The sequence below is a fragment of the Oncorhynchus mykiss genome, chromosome 24 (genome assembly GCF_057628025.1).
Source record: "Oncorhynchus mykiss isolate SJ-2025 chromosome 24, ASM5762802v1, whole genome shotgun sequence".
Lineage (NCBI taxonomy): Eukaryota > Metazoa > Chordata > Actinopteri > Salmoniformes > Salmonidae > Oncorhynchus > Oncorhynchus mykiss.
Genome location: NC_143045.1, coordinates 17,210,309 through 17,229,148, shown reverse-complemented (window position 1 = coordinate 17,229,148; position 18,840 = coordinate 17,210,309). Strand labels below are relative to the sequence as shown.

Sequence of the window (18,840 nt, the reverse complement as noted above, 5' to 3'; positions counted from 1 at the left end):
AACAGATGCTAAGGGATTGATAAAAGCAGTGGTTAAAAACAAATGGCAAGAGTTGTGGAAAAGGAAGTGAAGTGAAGACAAAAAAAAGGGAAAGGGGGATACCTAGTCAGTTGTACAACTGAATATATTCAATTGAAATGTTACTTCCACATTTAACCCAACTCCTTTGAATTAGAGAGGTGCGGGGGGCTGCCTTAATCGACATCCACATCATCTGCGCCCGGTATTAGAGTCATGAAAAGGTGGGGGCAGGGAGGGTCCTCAGGCCGAGGGAGAAGGGAGGAAAGTGAAATAACAATTATGAGATTGGGACACAGAAGGCTCAATAGTACATTGAAATTGGTGGGAAAACATCTGACTGGGAGGCGCGATCAGTGTCAGGAGGAGATAGAGACAGTGAAACACGTTCTATTTCAGTGTCAGAAATATGGGATGGAAAGAGAGCGATTGTTATTAGATTTGAGGTGTAATGGGGTTGAAGAGCCAAGATTAAGTGCACTTTTGGGGAAATCTTCAGTCGATGTAGCATTTAATTATGTATTTAGTTTCCTTATGAAGACGATACTATTGGGTAGGATGTAAACCTTCCCTGGCTCTGGTCCACGCTCCAATCCAGTTAGTGACGGTAATACACCTTACTGTTGGTTGCCAAACGCCACTTAAAATCCACAGAAGAAGAAGAAGAACAAGGTGAAGGAAGTGACCTGCCTCGGCTTTCTGCGGTAGTTTGCTAGCTGTGCATGATGATGGAGGAGGAAGAATTGGAATTTTCGGAGGATTTGGAGGCTATTTTGAATCTTACTCCAGAGGTGCAGTTGGCCATCGAGCAGGTAATCATGTGCTAAGAAGGATACGTTTCTTATCTACAATGAAAATGGTAGTCTGTATTCAGGCATGAGCTAGATAGCTTACCTAACGTTAGCTGTGTTGCTATCCTAGTTAGCTACTAACGTTAGCTATTTTTAATACATGTCAACAGTCATCATATTGTCAGTGTATAGTTTTGTATTTCTAGCTAACTTAGTTAGCAGACTAGCTAGCTTTGTACAACATCACCTAGTTACAGTAAGATAATTATCTGAAAATGTCATTAGTGAAATGCATGAAATCAGCCTTCTTTACGAAATGCACGGTTGTTGATTCTAATTCATTAGGAAAACTGTTTGTTAGGCTAGCTACATAGATAGTAACGTTAGCTAGCTATTAACCACTGTATAGGATAGGTGTTAAGCAATGAAGAACCAACAACGTATTCATTGAGTCATCTTTTTTTATGCCTTAGGTTTTCCCCAGTCAAGACCCATTGGACAGAGCAGATTTTAATGCTGTGGAATACATCAATACATTGTTTCCCACTGAGCAGGTAAGACTGGAGTCCATTACTTCAAAGAAACTAAAGTTATTTTATGTTACACTCTAGTCTTGGATACTTCTGTGATTCTAAGCAAATCTATGTTGTTACATGATCATAAAAAAGTTATAGTCTAGCACCTGGCTGACACCAAACTTGAAGTCTTCCTGGCTTCAATCTGGAAAGGGACTCCCTAAAAACACTGCGTGACTTTTCTTAGCAGGTTAGGCGAACATTTTCCCTAACCTTTTTTATTTTTATTTTTTAAATAAATGTAATTTTAATTTGTACCCCTTTTTCGTGGTATCCAATTGGTAGTTACACTCATCGCTGCAACTCCCATACGGACTCGGGAGAGGCGAAGGTCGAGAACAGTGCGTCCTTTGAAACACAACCCAACCAAGCCGCACTGCTTCTTGCGGCTTCCGCCGGAGGAAACACCATACACCTGGCGCCGCCACAGGAGTTGCTGGTATGAGATGGGACAAGGACATCCCTGCCGGCCAAATCCTCCCCTAACCCAGATGACGCTGGGCCAATTGTGCTCCATGGGTCTCCCGGTCACGGCCGTGACAGAGCCTGGACTTGAACCCAGAATCTCTAGTGGCACAGCCACTGCGCCACTTGGGAGGCCCCTTTTCCTAATCTTAACCTAATTATCCTAACCTGCTGCGTAAGTTCTCCTAACCTGCTATGAAAAAATCACTTAACGGTCATAGTTGTATCGAAGTGGCGTGTTTATAGGGAATCTCGCCTGGAAAGGCTCCTTGATGTTGTTGGCAAGCTCTGTCGATATACTGATTGAGGGGATTCGATTAAGCTGCCCTGTGTTGAACCAGGCTATGGCCTGCCACGTGACCGTGCAAAGCGGCTGAGCGCGGCGCGCCCTGCTCGTCTCAAACAGACCTTGTAGCCGAAACGTGTCAGATTTTTTTACAACTTTGTTTCTATTGAACATTCCATACAAATAAAGGCATTTTTATTAATTATATGATGAGTGCCTTGGTCCTCCTTTCTTTTTAAAGATCCTATAGTATTTTAAAAAGTGTTTTACTTATTTTTCTTTTGTCGTTTGCTCACCTTCCTTTCAAAAAATGAAATTCATTAAACATTTTGTGAAGTGTATATGGCCTAGCAAAACAAAGGTCTTATTGACCAAGTCGAAAGTAATAATCATGCCCAGTAGGTGGCGGTGCCTGCATACCTTTGTAACATTAGAAAAGGATCCTTCATCATCAAAACCAAGTTGCATGGACTGATTTGATGTGGGGGAGTAGATTTTGGTCAATTGATAATCATGATAACCCTGTTTCCTCACAGTCACTGGCAAATATAGATGATGTGGTCAACAAGATCCGTCTGAAGATTCGGTGAGTGACCTCATTGAGTTGTTTTGGTTGACGTTTTTTTAAAGATGAGTTTGACATAATATTATTGATTTTGTGTGTGTGTTTCAGGCGTCTGGATGACAACATCAGGATGGTGGTGAGAGGTCAGACCAATGTGGGCCAGGATGGCAGACAGGTGAGTGAGGGGATTACTCTTCAGTGTGTTATTGGTTAATTTTCCTAGAAACTGCCCCTGACTGTGTAAATAGTTTGGTTGTTGGTTGGTTGTTATTAATGAGCTAATTAAGGACTAAGCTGTGTGCATGTGTAAGCTCATGTTTGGAAGGGGGGGGGGGGGTAATGTGTGTGTGTGTGTGTGTGGCAGGCAGTGTTTTGTTATGCTTGGCTTTAAGCACTGGGCTCAGCGACAGCATGCTGTGACAGATGAATAGCAGTAGCAGTTTACTGTTAGACACAGTAGGGCCTTTTGGTGACGAGAGAGACCGGCCAGTCAGTCTACACTGGCGGGCCCCCACAGAGGGTTGACTTTGGGGCTACAAGACTGTAGCATGTTGCTTCAGTCTCACACTGACTACACACATACACACACATCACCCCTCCAACAGACTGGTTGAGATGATGTTTTGCAACCTTTTCCCCAGGATTAGTCCTTCTAACCCAGACAAATATGTTGGTGCTCCTTTTTCTGTTCCTCTGTCCTCACTAATACCATGGAAAAGGACAGGATGAGTCAGAACCATCTCATTCCCTACTGTTAGAACTACTGCTGTCTTAAAGGAAAAGATTACCCTTCATTATTCAGGGATTACATTTGGACCTGTGGCTTGGTGTCCCGCCATTTCTCGTCTGAGAAAGTCAGAAAAAAGCCTTGATTTAACTCAGACTCTCGCTCTGTCAGGGAACTGTGGTTTTGAGGCGTGACACCTGATGGGGGAGCTGTTTCTGTGTGTGTGTGTGTTGTGTGTTTCTGGGATGGTGGTCCCGTCCTGCTCTGTTTCCACTGGATTATCAGAAGTGTTCTGGACAGAATCCACTAACCCATGAGGTTGGTAGGCACGGCAAGCATGACACTGTACTGTACCGTTGGGTTTCTGGGTCTTGTGGTCTCGTAGCTGAGGCCCACTGAACAATCCACATCTCCCAAAGAGCTGAGGGAAAATCCTATTTGCAGACAGAAATGTGGAGATGTGTTCATTACAGCCAGAGATGGAGACTGAGAGAAGAGGAGAGCGGGATTTGATTTAGCTCGCCTGGGGCTCTAGTTTGGCAGAGTGTGTCCGAAGGTGCCAAATCCACCTAATTAATTGAGCGCTCCTAATGACAAAGAAAGGGAACAGAAAAATAACTGAGGTGGAGAAGGACTGTTAAGATTTCCCTTGTATTTAGTCTGTAGGGGCGGCAGACTGGCAGTGATCAGCAGGGTGGGGATGGAGGTGTCTGCTTCAGATGCCCAATCCCCAGGCAAGGGGTAGATGGAATCAGAATGCCAGGGATATTGGGTGTATGTATGTTGGTGTAGGTGCATATCAGAGTCTTAGAACTAGGAGGGGGCTCTTTGATGTTGTTGATTGATGGAATTACATGCACACACACACATTCCATTCAGTCTTCTCTTCCTTGTATAAGCAGTTCTGACTGGTTTGTTGTTGTTCGCTAGCTCTTCTACTAAGCAGCTGTCAAAAGTAGCTACAAGTGGTTTGTCTGTCCAGCCTATCGTCATGGTAACATGGACCAGAAGGCCAAACATGTCTCACTCTGGCTCACTGCAGTTTAAACTGCCTCAATCCCAAGTCAACTCTAGTTTTTTCCATTCCTCGCCATTCTCTTTAGTCTTTACAATCTCAGAGGGAACAATTTTATAAGTGATTCATAATTTGCTCTCAGACATACTGATTATGATACTTTGCAGCCAAAACTAAAAGGGGAAGTTATTTCTGCCCTGAGGAAATTTATTAATTGTTCTCGACAAGCAATGAGTCCATATGAGAGAGTGAGTTGCGGAGGCTCAGTTTTGGGGGAGGGTGGGACATTATGGGAGTGGGGAAAGGAGGATACCTAGTCAGTTGTCCAACTGAATGTATTCAACTGAATTGTGTCTTCCGCATTTAACCCAACCCCTCTGAATCAGAGAGGTTGCCTTAATTGACTTTTTAAAAACATTTTATTTAACTAGGCAAGTCAGTTAAAAACTAATTCTTATTTACAATGACAGCCCAGGTGACGCTGGGCCGATTGTGCACTTCCCAATCATGGCCGGATGTGATGCAGCCTGGATTCGAACCAGGGACTGCAGTGACACCTCTTGCACATAGCTGCAGTGCCTTAGACTACTGCGCCACTCGGGAGCCCCTTCCTGAGTGTCGCCCAGGGACATCCACGTCTTCGGCGCCCGGGGAACAGAGTTAAACTACTTTGCTCAGGCAGGGGCAGAACGACAGATTTTTACCTTGTCAGCTCTGGGATTCGATCCAGCAACCTTCTGGTTACTGGCCCAACACTCTAGTCACTAGGCTAGAGAGGCTCATTCACAAACCAACATTTGTTATCAATTACACATAGCCTAGCCATTCATGCCAGAAAATGTTAACAGCATTGAGCTTGCATAGCTCAGTCACCATAGCCATTATTCAGCTAAGCACCAAACTTTTCCCATGTGCAGCTTGATGTCCCCACATGGTCAGGTCAGCTGTGGGGCTTTATGGTCGTCAACGAGGCAGCGGGTGGGGATCCGGCCGGCCGTCATGTGGATGGGTTATGGCTATTGTGTGTGTGTGTCCATGCAAATGTCTTACGTGTGTGTGTTGCAGATGTGTTACTGTAGCTCCTAGCATCTGGATGTACTTATTAGGAACACTGAGATGGAATGGGAACCTCCTTGAGAAGCAAACATAACATAAATATTTCATCTAAACTCAGGAAGGGAGGTTTACTGCTTCAAGTTGGGTTCTCTGCTCTTTCATCTGCGGTGTATCCCTTCCTATCTTTTCTTTGTTTCTCGGTTTTTCATACAATATACTTTATTGTCCACTTACATGGAAATGAATTTTGTGACCTAAGCACACAAAACACAATATATTACATCCAGTACGGAAAACTCTCGATTACCCTCTTCCTCTCTCCCTCGCTTTCTCTTTCTCATTCTCTGTTTGATGTTGATGTGTTGCTGTTGCCTGTTCCCCAAAACAATATGAACATATCCTTTAACACTGGGTTAATGTGATGGTTACCATGTAATTTGGACACACGTGTGGCCCACCCAACCACAGAAATAGATTGACTAGAATGGACATGCCCATACAAACCAATGCTCATTCTATTTCTATGGACCAAGCATCCAGCTGTATATACTGGATTCTCAATGGCTTTGCCCTCTCCTGTAATAAATCAGAACATATTTCCGTCCTTGTTATAATGGAGTACTTAGTTCAGACAATTGGCTACTTATTGTTGCCTCGCCTGTTTGCTTGTATGCTGTTTTTTGCATGTTCAATATGTCTTCATTCACTATTTCAGGGGGACCGAGTGGCACTGCGGTCTAAGGCACTGCATTGCACTGCTAGAGGCGTCACTACAGACCCGGGTTTGATCCCGGGCCGTATCACAACCGGCTGTTATCGGGAGTCCCATAGGGCAGTCAGCATCGTCCGGGTTTAGGGAGGGTTTGGCCGGGGTAGGCCGTCATTGTAAATAAGAATTTGTTCTTAACTCACTTTGCTTTGTTCAATAAATAAATAATAAATGTACAACCTAGGCTTACCCCATAAACTGCAGGGTCTGTGGATAGGAGGAATGTGTGACTTGTCATTGTGGGGTACATCCACATCTCTTCATATCTGTCAGTGAAGAAACCCCCCTCTAACCGCCCCCAGGCTTCCCCTCCTCCTCCAAAAATCCCCAAATAGAGTCCACATGTGTGGCAGACAGTGCTCTATTTCTGCAGGGTTGAAATATGGCCTCTCCCCGTCTGGGACTGGGTTGGAACAGGGGATGGATGTGGGCGTAGTAAAGATAGCGATCTCAGCCAGGCAGAAGTGTGCTGGGCTGTGGTCTCCCCACTCCTTTCCCAATGCTCAGACGCTTTGGCGATTAGGCTAAATGTAGGAAATTAACGTTTGGAAAAGAGAGGCCAGACAGGCTGGCTCACTAAGCAGCTTCTCCAGTCTAATTCTTTATCAAGGTCTTCAGACTATGGACTCTACTTAGTGTGTGTGTCTGTGTGTGTTCTTGGTATTGGTTGTTTGATTGGGCCTTAGGTTGTTGTGAATGAGGGGCTTTGGAATTAGTATTCTGGTGGGTTCTTAAGGTGGTTAGAGGTAGTTTGTCTCTAGGGGCCTGTTTGAATCAAAATAACATCCTCCCGCCCTCCCTCCCTGAGGTAATCAAAGATCTGAGAGGGTTGGATTGGTGGAAGCAGTTACGGTTGAGACCTTTCTTTCACTTATTTAATCAGATATAGATCAGTCAATGGTAAGCTCAAGGAAGTAAGGCGGAAAGGAAGCATTTTGTAAAGTATTCAAAGTATGTTGATCGTCCTGGCCAGTGGCAACCCTCAACAGGTCATGACCGACCAAGGTTCTCAGCTTCCTGCCCCAGACTATCCTCACTTTTTCCTGGTAACAGATGGACTACATGGTTATTATCAGAGCCTGTCCTCCATGCCTGCTGGTTTAACTGAAAGGTGTGTGTGTGTGTGAGACCTTGTCTGGCTCTGTGACCCTGTCATCATGCTAGGCCTCTAAACAGAATAGATACTGCTTCCTGCAGAGACAAAAAGGAATCCACCGCGGTCAACAACGCAGATTGTGTGTGTTTGCATTTGCCCTGTTCGTCCACTTGCGTTTTTGAAGAGCCTTGTAAAAGTGGTACATTCCTTGGGCAGCTGGTGCCGGCTGTTAGGATTCCATCTGTGAGAAGGAGAGGAGAGGCCCCCCACAGACACAGACACCCCACGCTGGACCAGTGTTGGGACCAGCTACCCCCAATTACCCAGGCATTGGCTGGCAGTGCCAAAGCCCAGCTCAGACCATCAAAGCCCAGCTGTGTGGCCTAAAAGGGAAACATAGCAATTAGTTTACTTCTCTGTGAAAGAAGCACCACTCTGTTCCCCTCCACTCTGATTGTTTCAAGAATTTTTGGCCAAACACTAGTTACTAGGCCTATATTTTGAGAGAGTTGGAGATTCATCTTTTGATCAGAGTTGCACGTTATTTGACATTTTGCTTTGCACCTCTCTCTATAAGTGATGTTATAATGCATGTCATGAGCAGGTCCACTGGCTATTCCATTAGTCAGTCAGTCTATAACATGGGTTGTTGGGGTTCAAATCCATGGCTATTGGGTTGGGAATGAGTAGTTGGACATCTCTCTCTCTCTGTGCATCGGTTGGCAGTAGGGAGAGACCGCTCTTCTTACCAACTGGAATGTGAGAGCAAACTGTGGGAGAGGTTTCTCATCCCCACGCCGTTCCTTCTGGTTTCTCATCACGCCATTTTGTTTGGTTTTCCATCCCCCTGATGAGGCGCTATAAATACGACCTGACGAGGAAGAGAGGAGAATAGCATGACTCCAGAATGTCCCTGGGTTTTCCTACTAAATAAGATATAGTGATTGGTTTGATTAGCCTGTAATCTCCAAACCCAGAGCCAAATTCTTGCGTGAACACTTGCTTCTGGCCTGCTGTAAGGAGAGACTAAATAGCCTGGTCCCAAGTCTATTTTGCTGTCTTGCCAACTCCTATGGCCATTGTCACAGCAAACAAACAGATCTGGTACCAGGCTAGAAGATGATAAATAAATTGAAAATAATCCCTCTTTGCCTTAATGCTAGATGTCAGCTTCATCCCAATGTGTCTGAAGAGATGTCTGCCAGAAAGTAAACTTCTTTAGAGATTGCTGGTACCTAAATGACATCTTTCAAACCTGTCTCTCTTTTTCTTTCTTTCTCTCTCTCCCAGGCACTGGCAGAGGCCCAGGTAGCCATCGGCCAGCTCTTTGGCAAAATCAAAGACATTAAGGACAAGGCTGAGAAATCCGAGCAAATGGTGAGCAAACAAACAAAACACAGCCAGACCACCTCACAGGAGCCATCTTGTCTACCCTGTCTAAAGCTTCAGGGTGTGTGTGACTGAGGGTGCCCCCTGGGGACTCTGACATCCTCTTGGGACATGTAGTGTTGTTATGAGTGGAGGTAATTCTCCTGGTGTGTGTGGGTTAGACCTAAAATCCCCCAAATTCCCCACAAGAACAGTAAAACAAGGAAAATTCTCCATCGTGGGGACATTTCCCACTTCCCCAGGAGGACGAAGGCTATTTTAAGCTTAGGGGTTAGGTTTAGGTTACAATTAGGATTAGGTTTACTTACGGGTTAGGATTTTGAATTGAAATGTATTTTAGGTGCCCAGAAGGATAGAATAACATTACGTGGGGGGTCGCATGAAGGACGCTGGATTGGGTGGGTAAACAGGGAGAGGGGAACCCCTCCCTCAATGTGTATGTTGTAGCAATTTTTGTCAACTCAAACAGGTATGTCTTACTCTTCCATCTCCCTTCCACGCGCTCTCTCTCTCACCCTCACCTCCCCCTCTTTCTCATCCCTTGTCTCTCTCACCCTCACCTCCCCCCTCTTTCTCATCCCTCGTCTCTCTCACCCTCACCTCCCCCCTCTTTCTCATCTCTCGTCTCTCTCACCCTCACCTTTCTCATCTCTCGTCTCTCTCACCCTCACCTCTCCCCTCTTTCTCATCTCTCATCTCTCTCACCCTCACCTCCCCCCTCTTTCTCATCCCTCGTCTCTCTCACCCTCACCTCTCCCCTCTTTCTCATCCCTCGTCTCTCTCACCCTCACCTCCCCCTCTTTCTCATCCCTCGTCTCTCTCACCCTCACCTCCCCCTCTTTCTCATCCCTCGTCTCTCTCACCCTCACCTCTCCCCTCTTTCTCATCTCTCGTCTCTCTCACCCTCACCTTCCCCCTCTTTCTCATCCCTCGTCTCTCTCACCCTCACCTCTCCCCTCTTTCTCATCCCTCGTCTCTCTCTCTCACCCTCACCTCCCCCCTCTTTCTCATCCCTCGTCTCTCTCTCACCCTCACCCCCCCCCCTCTCATCCCTCGTCTCTCTCACCCTCACCCCCCCTCTCATCCCTCGTCTCTCTCACCCTCACCTCCCCCCTCCTTCTCATCCCTCGTCTCTCTCACCCTCACCTCTCCCCTCTTTCTCATCCCTCGTCTCTCTCACCCTCACCTCCCCCTCTTTCTCATCCCTCGTCTCTCTCACCCTCACCTCCCCCTCTTTCTCATCCCTCGTCTCTCTCTCACCCTCACCTCCCCCTCTTTCTCATCCCTCGTCTCTCTCTCTCTCACCCTCACCTCCCCCCTCTTTCTCATCTCTCGTCTCTCTCACCCTCACCTCCCCCCTCTTTCTCATCTCTCGTCTCTCGTCTCTCTCTCTCTCCCCCTCTTTCTCATCCCTCGTCTCTCTCTCACCCTCACCTCCCCACTCTCTCATCCCACGTCTCTCTCTCACCCTCACCTCCCCCCTCTTTCTCATCCCTCGTCTCTCTCTCTCATTCGTCTCCTCTCTCACCCCTTCTATCTCCTTTCTCTTTCCCTTCATCCTCTCTCTACCCCCCTCTCTCAGGTCAAAGAGATAACGCGGGACATCAAACAGCTGGACCATGCTAAGCGTCACCTGACCACCTCCATCACCACCCTCAACCACCTGCACATGCTGGCCGGGGGCGTTGACTCTCTAGAGTGGGTACTCACAGTGCCACCTATGGGCATGGAGGAAAGGGCCAACTGTTTGAAAAGCACCCATCGAGAAGTTACACAGGGATGACTCCTAAGTTAAATATTTGTGGGCAACTCAGACTTTCTTGTAATACATGCGTTGTTGTCAATGGAAGATTTGTGCGAAAATGTACCTCTGTATGTGCATCTCGAGTTATCAGTTGGTACATAGAAAGGAATACTAAAGATCATTGGAAACCATTGTGCACTTTTACTGCCTCAAGCCAAGGTGCTGGGTCTGTCTTAGTTTGGCACATATACCATTGACTACATGTTGAAGTGGCTGCTTGAGAACTTGTTCTGGTTAAATAAAGGTGAAATAAATCAAATAGAAATGCATAGCCACTAGACAGGACTCTAAGCTAGATCTGCAGGTGATGTGTTCTGTGTGTGTCCCAGGGCCATGACGAGGAGGAGGCAGTATGGCGAGGTGGCTAACCTGCTACAGGGGGTGGTCAACGTGCTGGAACACTTCCACAAATACATGGGCATCCCTCAGATCAGACAGCTCTCAGAGAGGTAACCACACACGCACACACACACGCCATGCTCAAACACATTCCCTTTCTGAACTGACCATAACACTGTACCAGTAATACTGTAGGGAAACAATCAGTATTTCAAACAAACACAGCTCGATCTTGCATGCATCATACTGTATTTCCCAGTCACCTCAATGTTCCTGTCATTATTGTATTCATCCCTAACGCCACTGTTTTTTAAATTATTGGTGCTCTCCCTAACAGTATTGTTATTTTATTTAAACAGGGAGTCACATTGAAATTAAACATCTATTTTACAAGAGCCCTGTACACATTACAAGAAAAACAGAATATTCAAACTACATACACACATACATATATATGTGTGTGTGTGTGTGTGTATATATATATATGTGTATGTATATATGTGTGTGTGTGTGTGTGTATAAAACAATATAATTCAGCACAATAAACAAAAATAAACATATTTAATAAAAGCAATCACATTCAACTACAAAGAGGTCCTCAATCAATAATTTAGACTGCAGCCAGGCCAAGCCTGTAGATCCCAGAGGTATTCTGTTGTGCTCATCAGAATCAGATCCTGTTTAATATTTACTGAGGGTGGAGAGGAGGCTGCAGGCTGCTGAAATACACAGGAAGGAATGTACTGAATAGGAACTTTTTTATGCAGACATTTCTTTCCACTGAGGGCTCGGGCTTTCCTTCTGCTGGGTGTGTTTGAGAGAGAGAGAGAGTGTGTGTGTTTGTGTGTGTGCCAGATAGGAAAATTGTGTTTGAGAGAGAACGAGTGTTTCTTTGTGTGTGATTGAAAAGTAGGCCTTTGTTCTCCCTCTTCTTTCCCCTTCACAGGATCAGTTGTGGGTTGTGTTAAGCACTAGTCCAGACCCCATACCAGAGTACGGTCTGTGTTCAGCCCTCAACCCAGCTAGTCCCTGTGTCTCTCTGGCCGGGGGAGCTAGCTAGGCTATCTGCTCTGTTTGCCTTGGAGTGGATGATAAGAACATGAATTTAGGAGAGTAAGGAAGTGTGTGTGTGTGTGGGAGGGAGGGGTCATTTTAATGTTTTTTTTCTTCCATAAACTTTTATGTTTATCCAGGCTTGTGTCTGTGTGTCCACTATCATTCAAAGCCACCCACACACTCTCTGACAACCACTGCTTTGTTATCTGGAAAAGGGAAATGGGAGAAAAAAATAAACAGTCTTCAGAAGAAATTGACAAACATATATGGAGGGATGACCAGACAGAAGGACAGCTGTAGCGTGGGTCTGACTGATTGTCAGGGGCATCTGCAGGGCACTGCCTGCCCTGTGGCATGGCATCCATCTAGTTTATTCTGGAAGGTTCTTCTTGTTGCTCTAGGATTGGACTCAAAATGCCCTACCAAATTCACTCATCACATTAGGCCAGTGGTTCTAGTTCTCACCATGGGTATGTGCCTGTGTGTCCTCTCCTCTTAAACCAGTGGTTCTGGTTCCCACCATGGAACTATGTGATGTACTGTGTGACCCAATAAAGACTTCTGGAATATCTCTGACCCAATTAGTTAACACAACCACTGGCCCAAGTCATGCCAGTTTTGCCACGGCCTGAAAGCAGTCAGTCACGACTTACCAGTGGGTCCCTCTCAACCTAGCTACCATTTGGGAAACCGTTGCATTATGAAAATATCTACAGTTATGCTACACCAGCTCTATACCCAGTTCCAGCTTTCACGATGGCAATGTTTTCTCAATGTTTCTCCACTGTTTGTGTCATCCACAGGGTGAAAGCAGCCCAAAGTGAGCTGGGGACTCAGATCCTGGCAGACTTCGAAGAGGCCTTCCCCGCTCAGGGGTCAAAGGTGAATATTTTTGTGCTATGAATGCCTTGTGTGTTATCATATGAGCTTCATTAAACAGTGGTATATGTACATTATATAATGTATATTATAATTGTGTGTGTGTTACCCCAAGGTATTTTGTGTGTGTACTCTATATCCCCAGAGAGCAGGGGGACCCAGTAACGTTCTGAGGGATGCCTGTCTGGTGGCCAACGTCTTGGACCCTCGCATCAAACAGGAGATCATCAAGAAGTTCATCAGACAACACCTCTCTGAGTACATGGTGCTCTTCCAGGAGAACCAGGACGTGAGTTTCAGTTTATTGTACTGCTAAGCATTAAAGTGGAACTGACAGCGTTTTAGCAACATAATCTTATTCAAATCTGTTCAATAACACCCCCAGGAAGAATAACATTTTCTGACAAGCAAGCACTTAGATATGGTCATTTTCCCATTTTCATAAATTCATAGAATGTTTGGGAATGACGTCCAGTAAGGCATTTGTGAAAATGTCGCCTTGCGTTTGGACAATTAATAGACACTGCAGCAAATAATACCTGATAAAAACATCTGTCTTGTCCATGACCCATGACCTAGGCCTATGTGTTAACAAGCCATTTGCCACACGGGCCTGCCATCATTCACTTTGAACTGGACTGTGTTTACAGGGTGTAGCAACAGCACAGCTTTAGATCATTAGAATGCATTTGCCAAAAGCCACAAAATACACCTGAATGGATTTCTGCAAATATGTAAATACCATGGGAGTCCTCTTACATTAGGGAACTACAGTCTTATTGATCAAAAAAACATGAAAAGGTAGGCTCTCTCAGTTGCCTATGCACATCAACAAGATCAACAACTAACACTAGCCAGAGGGAGAAGAGCTAAAAATCTAATGAGGGAACATTAGGTAAACCCTTTCAAACATTTTAGCTAGTTGGCTGTCAAAATTGCTCTGATAAGCGATGGGGAATAGTACCCTGCTCATCGTTCTGCAGCTTGCCTGCTAATGCATGCTTTTTCCAACTCACGTTTTGATAACTGATTGAGAGATCCTTGATGAAAACCTGCTCCAGAGTGCTCGGGACCTTCCAACAGGACAAAGACCCTAAGCACACAGCCAAGACAACGCAGGATTGGCTTTGGGACAAGTCTCTGAATGTCCTTGATTGGCCCAACCAGAGTCAGGACTTGAACCAGATTGAACATCTCTGGAGAGACCTGAAAATAGCTGTGCAGCAACGCTCCCCATCCAACCTGACAGAGCTTGAGAGGATCTGCACAGAAGAATGAGAAACTCACCAAATACAGGTGTGCCAAGCTTGTAGCGTCATACCCAAGAAGACTCAAGGCTCTAATCGCTGCCAAAAAACAGTTTGCTTTGTCCTTATGGGGTATTGTGTGTAGTTTGAGGGGGAAATAACTATTTTATAAATGTTAGAATAAGGCTGTAATGTAACAAAAGGTGGAAACGGTATTGGTCTGAACTTTCCGAATGCACTGTCGATGACTCAACTGTTGACTTATTTACAGGACCGCGGGCCTTGTTTGACATGTGCCCTAGCCTATTAGCCACATAATGACTGACTTGTGGTCATTGCCTTTCCTAGTTTGATTGTATTGACATTCCCAGCCTTAGTTACAGTCGTTCTTTTTTGTTCAAAATATTGAGTCATTGAAATTGTGTGTCCTGAATGGGTGGCGGCAGCTGTGATTTACGAACTGATAGCAATATTGTTTTGGACTACCAAAACATGTATTGGTGAATTATATTAATCATGCATTGAACTGCATCCACCTATTCTGCCAACAATGCCTCACTGTACATCAGGTTATATTTTACTCAAAATTCCATATCTTTAAAACCTCTTATAAAGTTGGTTTTGAAGCATGAAGTTGGAATTTGATCTTTTTCCAGTTACACTTTAATCTAAAGCGTCCATTTTGGGCCCACTGCTAGGGATTTTGGGTAGGTACAAATGGGGATAAGTGACAGTTTTTTTTTTTTTTTACATCCCAGTATTTGTTCCTTTGTAGATCATGTGAATCATAATTGAGTATGTACATTGACTGATCTTTAATAATGCTAGTGTTGTGACAGTATGTCTGTGTACCCTCCACCTGAAAGTGTGTTTGTCCACTGACCCAGGTAGCTTGGCTGGATAAGATCGACCGGCGCTACGCCTGGATTAAGCGTCAGCTGGTGGACTATGAGGAGAAGTACGGACGCATGTTTCCTGAAGAGTGGTGTATGACCGAACGCATCGCTGTAGAGTTCTGCCACATCACCAGGTACCCACACACACACACCCTGTGCTGGAAATTGTTGAGACAGCCAGTGCCTCACTGTCTACACATTCTATCAACTATTGTAATAGTTGTGCTCTATCATCCCCTAATAAAATGTATGAGCTGGAGCACAGGGAATTATTCTGTGTGGAGGTGCTGACTTTTTTTTATTTTATTTTTATTTTTCACCTTTATTTAACCAGGTAGGCAAGTTGAGAACAAGTTCTCATTTACAATTGCGACCTGGCCAAGATAAAGCAAAGCAGTTCGACACATACAACGACAGAGTTACACATGGAGTAAAACAAACATACAGTCAATAATACAGTATAAACAAGTCTATATACGATGTGAGCAAATGAGGTGAGATAAGGGAGGTAAAGGCAAAAAAAGGCCATGGTGGCAAAGTAAATACAATATAGCAAGTAAAACACTGGAATGGTAGATTTGCAGTGGAAGAATGTGCAAAGTAGAAATAAAAAATAATGGGGTGCAAAGGAGCAAAATAAATTAATTAATTAAATACAGTAGGGAAAGAGGTAGTTGTTTGGGCTAAATTATAGGTGGGCTATGTACAGGTGCAGTAATCTGTGAGCTGCTCTGACAGTTGGTGCTTAAAGCTAGTGAGGGAGATAAGTGTTTCCAGTTTCAGAGATTTTTGTAGTTCGTTCCAGTCATTGGCAGCAGAGAACTGGAAGGAGAGGCGGCCAAAGAAAGAATAGGTTTTGGGGGTGACTAGAGAGATATACCTGCTGGAGCGCGTGCTACAGGTGGGAGATGCTATGGTGACCAGCGAGCTGAGATAAGGGGGGACTTTACCTAGCAGGGTCTTGTAGATGACATGGAGCCAGTGGGTTTGGCGACGAGTATGAAGCGAGGGCCAGCCAACGAGAGCGTACAGGTCGCAATGGTGGGTAGAATATGGGGCTTCGGTGACAAAACGGATTGCACTGTGATAGACTGCATCCAATTTGTTGACTAACGGCAAATAAACTGGAAGCTACTATATACAAATAAATAGTTGCACACTCTCTCTATACCTAGAGAGTTTTACCCAATAAGTTACTGGGAGTTATTTATATATATATATATGTGTGTATACGTATGTATATATATATATATATATATGTGTGTGTATATATATATGTATATATATATGTGTGTGTGTGTATATATATGTGTATATATATATGTATATATATGTATATATATGTATATATATATATATATATATATATATATGTATATATATATATATATATATATATATATATATATATATATATATATATATACATATATATATATATATATATATATATATATACATATATATACATATATATACATATATATATACACATATATATACACACACACACATATATATATACATATATATATACACACACATATATATATATATATATATACATACGTATACACACATATATATATATATAAATAACTCCCAGTAACTTATTGGGTAAAACTCTCTAGGTATAGAGAGAGTGTGCAACTATTTATTTGTATATAGTAGCTTCCAGTTTATTTGCCGTTAGTCAACAAATTGGATGCAGTCTATCACAGTGTGTGTGCGATTCTCTTTATTTATTTTGATTGCTCCTCTATCATCCCAACACTATTCAGTAGACAGTTGATTAAGTCTTTGTTAGCCTACATGAGCACTGACCTGCAATCAGTCATTCATGCTGCAATGTGACGTAATGACGACCCTATGTGTCTCTGTGTCATCCAGGACAGAGCTGGCCAAAGTAATGCGGACGAGGGCCAAAGAGATTGAGGTCAAGCTGCTTCTGTTTGCCATTCAGAGGACCACCAACTTTGAGGGGCTGCTCGCCAAGCGCTTCTCTGGGTGCACCCTCACCGACGTGCCCGGGGTTAGACACACACACACACACACACACACAGTGCATTCGGAAGGTTTTCATACACTTGGACTTTTTCAAAATGTTGTTACATTACAGCCTTATTCTAAAATGGATTAAATAGTTTTTTTCATCAAACTACACACAATACCCACAATGACAAAGTAAATACAGTTTTCTTTCAAACTTTTTACATAAGTATTCAGACCCTTTACTCAGTACTTTGTTGAAGCACATTTGGCAGCGATTACAGCCTTGAGTCTTCTTGGGTATGACGCTACAAGTTTGGCACACCTGTATTTGGGGAGTTTCTACCATTCTTCTCTGCAGATCCTCTCAAGCTCTGTCAGGTTGGATGGGGAGCGTTGCTGTACAGCTATTTTCAGATCTCTCCAGAGATGTTTGATCGGATTCAAGTCCGGGCTCTAGCTAGGCCAATCAAGGACATTCAGAGACTTGTCCTGAAGCCCATCCTGCGTTGTCTTGGCTGTGTGCTTAGGGTTGTTGTCCTGTTGGAAGGTGAACCTTCGCCCAGGTCTGAGGTCCTGAGTGCTCGGGAGCAGGTTTTTTATCAAGGATCTCTCTGTACCTTTGTTTATCTTTCCCTCGATCCTGACTAGTCTCCCAGTCCCTGCCACTGAAAAACATCCCCACAGCATGATGCTGCCACCACCATGCTTCACCGTAAGGATGGTGCCAGAGGTGAAGCTTGCTATTCAGACCAAAGAGTTCAATCTTGGTTTCATCAGACGAGAGAATCTTGTTTCTCATGGTTTGAGAGTCCTTCAAGGTGACTTCTGGCAAACTCCAAGCTGGCTTTCATGTGCTTTTTACTGAGGAATGGCTTTCATCTACTCACTCTACCATAAAGGCCTGATTGGTGGAGAACTGCAGAGATGGTTGTCCTTCTGGAAGGTTCTCACATCTCCTCTGAGGAACTCTGGAGCTCTTTCAGAGTGACCATCAGGGTCTTGGTCACTTCCCTGACCAAAGCCCTTCTCCCCCCATTTTCTCAGCTTGGCCAGGCAGCCAGCTCTAGGAAGAGTCTTGGTGGTTCTAAACTTGACACAATCCTGTCTCGGCGCTCTACGGACAATTAGTTTGACCTCATGGCTTGGTTTTTGCTCTGACATGTACTGTCAACTGTGGGACCTTATATAGACAGTTGTATGCCTTTCCAAATCATGTCCAATCAATTGAATTTAGCACAGGTGGACTCCAATCAAGTTGTAGAAACGTCTCAAGGATGATCATTTGAAACAGGATACACCTGAGCTCAATTTTGAGTCTCATAGCAAAGGGTCTGAATACATATGTAAATAAAGTATTTCTGTTTTTTATTTTTAATACATTTGCCAACATTTCTAAACCTGTTTTCACTTTGTCATTATGGGGTATTGTGTTTAGATTGAGAAAAATGTTTTTTTTTTAATCCATTTTAGAATAAGGCTATAGCGTAACAAAGTGGAAAGTCAAGGGGTCTGAATACTTTCAGAATGTGCTGTATATACACACACACACACACCATTGGGCCATCATTGTTGACTGTAGTGTTGTTTTCAGGTGAAAAAGCCTGAGCCACCACTGGAGTCCACCAACCCTTTCCTGGAGGACGAGGTTGGAGATGATGGTTCAGAGATAGAGGAGGATCTGGATAGGGTAAGACATGTTTGAGATGACCCTTTGACCCGGTCTAAACTTCGATCTTGATAGGCATAGGCTGACCTTCTGAGGTTATTTCCTGTGTCATGTTGACTCATGATGGGAATATCTCTTGGAGGATCTCGGTAGGACCTTTTTAAGGGATGACTTTGGAAAAATATACTCATCCCCAAAGAGAGAAATCA

At 44.2% G+C, this 18,840-nt stretch overlaps 1 protein-coding gene across 1 annotated transcript in view; it reads left to right on the top strand.

The window, feature by feature from the left end:
* Positions 1-264: 264 nt before the first annotated feature.
* The window catches only part of LOC110503864 (vacuolar protein sorting-associated protein 53 homolog), a 31,973-nt gene continuing 13,397 nt past the window's right edge, over positions 265-18,840 (top strand). Inside the window, exons 1-12 of the mRNA XM_036961143.2 lie at positions 265-830; positions 1,283-1,363; positions 2,672-2,721; positions 2,809-2,875; positions 8,654-8,740; positions 10,335-10,450; positions 10,886-11,005; positions 12,755-12,833; positions 12,976-13,119; positions 14,965-15,107; positions 16,864-17,005; positions 18,557-18,652. Coding sequence (XP_036817038.2) covers positions 741-830; positions 1,283-1,363; positions 2,672-2,721; positions 2,809-2,875; positions 8,654-8,740; positions 10,335-10,450; positions 10,886-11,005; positions 12,755-12,833; positions 12,976-13,119; positions 14,965-15,107; positions 16,864-17,005; positions 18,557-18,652 — 1,215 coding nt within the window. The 5' untranslated portion in view covers positions 265-740. The remainder of the gene's footprint in view (positions 831-1,282; positions 1,364-2,671; positions 2,722-2,808; positions 2,876-8,653; positions 8,741-10,334; positions 10,451-10,885; positions 11,006-12,754; positions 12,834-12,975; positions 13,120-14,964; positions 15,108-16,863; positions 17,006-18,556; positions 18,653-18,840) is intronic.